The sequence below is a fragment of the Tupaia chinensis genome, unplaced genomic scaffold, assembly GCF_000334495.1.
Source record: "Tupaia chinensis unplaced genomic scaffold, TupChi_1.0 Scaffold000532_1, whole genome shotgun sequence".
Classification (NCBI taxonomy): Eukaryota; Metazoa; Chordata; class Mammalia; order Scandentia; family Tupaiidae; genus Tupaia; species Tupaia belangeri.
In genome coordinates, this window is record NW_006160045.1 from 8,497,932 (window position 1) to 8,501,289 (window position 3,358).

The window sequence follows — 3,358 nt, forward strand, 5'->3', positions numbered from 1 at the left end:
AGTGTGGACAGTCAGTATATATTAAGTGGAGACATACAAAGTCTCTCCTTCATAGTCTGACTTGCTTAACTCAACAGTTAATCTTCCATATGTGTCCACTTTCTATCAAAATGCCAGGGTCTTGTTGTTTTCTATGGCTAATAGTGTATATGTGCCACACTTTTCAATCCATTCTTCTGTTCGTGGACATCTGAGTTCATTCCATGTCTTAGCAATTGTGAATAATGCTGCAATAAAGAGATGTACAAGCACTTTTCCAACTGAGTGTTCTACCCTTTGGGTAGATACTCAGGAGTGGAATTGCTGGATCATATAATAGTTCTATTTGAAGGTCTTTGAGGAACCTCCATATTGTTCTCCATAGTGACTGGACCAATTTACATTCCGACCAACAGTGTAGGAGTGTTCCTTTTTCACCACACCCTCTCCAGCATTTATCAGTTTTTGGTTTTGTTAATCTTTGCCATTCTGACTGGGGTTAGATGTTATCTCATTGTAGTTTTGATCTGCATCTCCCTTATGATGAGGAATGTCGAGAGCATTTCTTCATATGCTTTTTGGCTGTTCATATGTCTTCCTTAGAGAGTTGTTTATTCAGTTCATTTTCTTTTAATTGGGTTCATCTTTTTCTTTTAGGTAAGCCACTTGAGTTCCTTGTGTATTCTGGTTATCAGTCCCTTATCTGAGGCACAGTTAACAAAAATTCTCTCCCATTCCGAGGGTTGTCGATTCACACTAATTATGGTGTTATTTGTGTGCAGACCTGGTCCCCAGGCCCTGGACTTGAACTGCATTTGGCCCTGTGGGAGTCCAGTGATGTAACCACTATACCATCTGCTGCCCCCATACTTTTGTTCTTTTGTCCCCACTTCCATCCTCCTTGCATCCCAGCCATGGCCCCATTGAGAAGACTGGGTCGCTGGTTACACAGCATCACAGATGTGTCTTAGAAATGCCATGTGGGAGCCTTGTTGGGCCTGCGTGGGTACTCATGCCATCTCTTTGGGTAGATCTTGGCATCCAGAGTCTAGCCAGGAATGTCGGGGCAGCAGTTTTCCTTCTGAACTCAGATACTTAAGATTCAGCCTTCCTGTAGCTTCCTGTAGATCAGAGCAGAGAACTTGCCTTAACTCTAGACGTCCAAAGGAGCCCTCAGCCAGAGCCGTGGGATGGTCTCTTGGCCTACCTAAAGATCTGATCTTCTGACTCACTCAAGCCATGGCATGGAGAGATAAACTTCTGGTCCCGTGTTCCCCCTGCAGGAAGAACCTTTCTATCCAGGGCCTCCGCTGGTGGCTTCAGTGTCTGGGCATCAATTTCACCCTCTTCGTGGGACTGTTTTTCCTGACCACTCCCTCCATCATTCTCTCCACCATGGACAAGTTCAATGTCACCAAACCCATCCATGCACTGAATGTGAGTAACTCTTCTGCAAAGCACATTGCAGGAGGGTGTGCTAAGTTGAAAAGGAATGGGGGCTGAGGGGTGTCCGGGGCACAGAACCATGTCGCTCAGCTCATGTCTGTGCTTTTAAGCCTTAAGTGGGCATGGACACATGTATTATAATGTCTTTATAGGAATGGGAAAACAAATTTTTAGAGGAATCAATATACATGCTCAGTAGTAGGGGTCGGTTGAGTTGAATGAAGTATATTTAGCCTAATAGAATTTTAAGCATCCATGAAACATTGTACAGTGTTGGGGCAGACCTGGGGGGATTATGATAGAAACAATGTAAAATCATCACTAAGGATTGGTTACAGTGTTGATAGTGGTGGTGTACATGGCCATACTGTGGGCAGGAGACAGGAGAGAATGCAAGAGTTCTGTTGATTGGGGTGGCAGTGTCGGCAGTGTCACAATTTTTAAAAAAAAATATTTTAGCTTCTAATAATCTTGTTATAAAGTTCTTCATCCTGCATAGGTAATAAATGATTTTCCAAACTCTTAGATGGATTAATGAGATAACAGCTGAACACTTCCTAAATTGGCATCTATGTAAAAAGATACTGGTTTCTCATAATTAGCTTTGCTGAAATGCCTCCCTTACTCTTTTTGTTTTGTTTTCATTTTTATTTAAAAAAATTATTATTATTATTTTTTAATTTGACCAGAGAGAGACACAGGGAGAGAGAGAGACTGAAAGTGAGAAAGCAAGCCCCCAGGTCTGGAACTCTGAGGTTGGCATGTGGGAGTCCAGCATCTTAGCCCCCATACGACCCACTGGCCTTGCTCTTTTTTCCAATTCTATCTGGCATTTGGTTAGTCATCCTTGGGAAAGCAACCTGGATTGGAGGGCTTGTGGTCCTAGTCTTTACTTTGCTGTCCCCTAGTTGATGAATTCTTTTTTTTTTTTCTTTTTTTGGAGAGGTTTATGCTATAGGGCGCGTGCGCTCACCAGACAGACAGAGAGAGACAGAAAGTGAGAAATCACTCCCCAGGGGGGATGGCCACGCCGCAATCTCTTCTCCTCCAATCTCCTCTCGGGATTCTGGGCATGCACGCACATGCACTCAGCGTGAGTTTAAGCCACTGGGTCCGGGACTCGAACCCCGGTTGACTATGTGGGAGTCTAGCGACATAGTCATTATGCTAACTGCTGGTCCCCCTAGTTGATGAATTCTGAGCCTCAGTTTTCATCCAAAAACTGGAGTTAAAACACCTGCCACATTATATGCTCATGAGCTGGCTGTAATGAGATCAAATGAGCTTATGTGCAGTTGTAGCTCTTTTCTGACTCGATATGTACTAAAAACCCCTACATATTCATTAATCAGTTTCATTTGGATTTAAAGCAGGTAAACATTTCTTTTCTTTTTCTTTTTCTTTCTTTCTTTTTTTTTTTTTTTTTTTTTTTTGGGAGAGAGATTTTTTGCTATAGGGCATGTGTGCTTGACAGAGGCAGAGAAAGAGAAAGTGAGAAATCACCCCCCAGGAGCTGGCCATGCCGCAATCCCTTATCCTCCATTGTCCTCTCAGGATTTTGGGCACACATATACACATGCCCAATGTATGTCAAGCCACTGGGTCCGTGACTCAAACTGTGCTTGGCCAAATGGGAGTCCAGAGCCCTAACCACTATGCCACCTGCTGGTCCCACATTTTTTCTTTTGCTAACCTGTTGATGTAGGGACGAGGCCCGTTCTTTTGAGAATGAATCAACAGATTCATTCTGAGTATACCTTCATTTTACTGTTTGTAATTCCAGATGTAGTTTCTTTAAAGATACTTGCAGACTAATGCAGCTCTCTGCATTTGCCCCTTTCCTCCTTTGAAAGTGAGTAAATCTTTTCTATCCACTTAAAAAAAAAAAGAGAGAGGGACCAGCAGGTGGCGTGGTGGTTCAGGTGCTGGACAC

General features: G+C 43.2%; 1 protein-coding gene across 1 annotated transcript in view; it reads left to right on the top strand.

Annotated features, from left to right (window-relative positions):
• The window catches only part of TMEM63A (transmembrane protein 63A), a gene marked incomplete in the record, with an annotated part of 46,034 nt that overhangs the window by 29,506 nt on the left and 13,170 nt on the right, over nt 1-3,358 (top strand). The window contains 1 exon segment of the mRNA XM_027775235.1: nt 1,263-1,416. Within this exon segment, the coding sequence (XP_027631036.1) occupies nt 1,263-1,416 (154 nt within the window).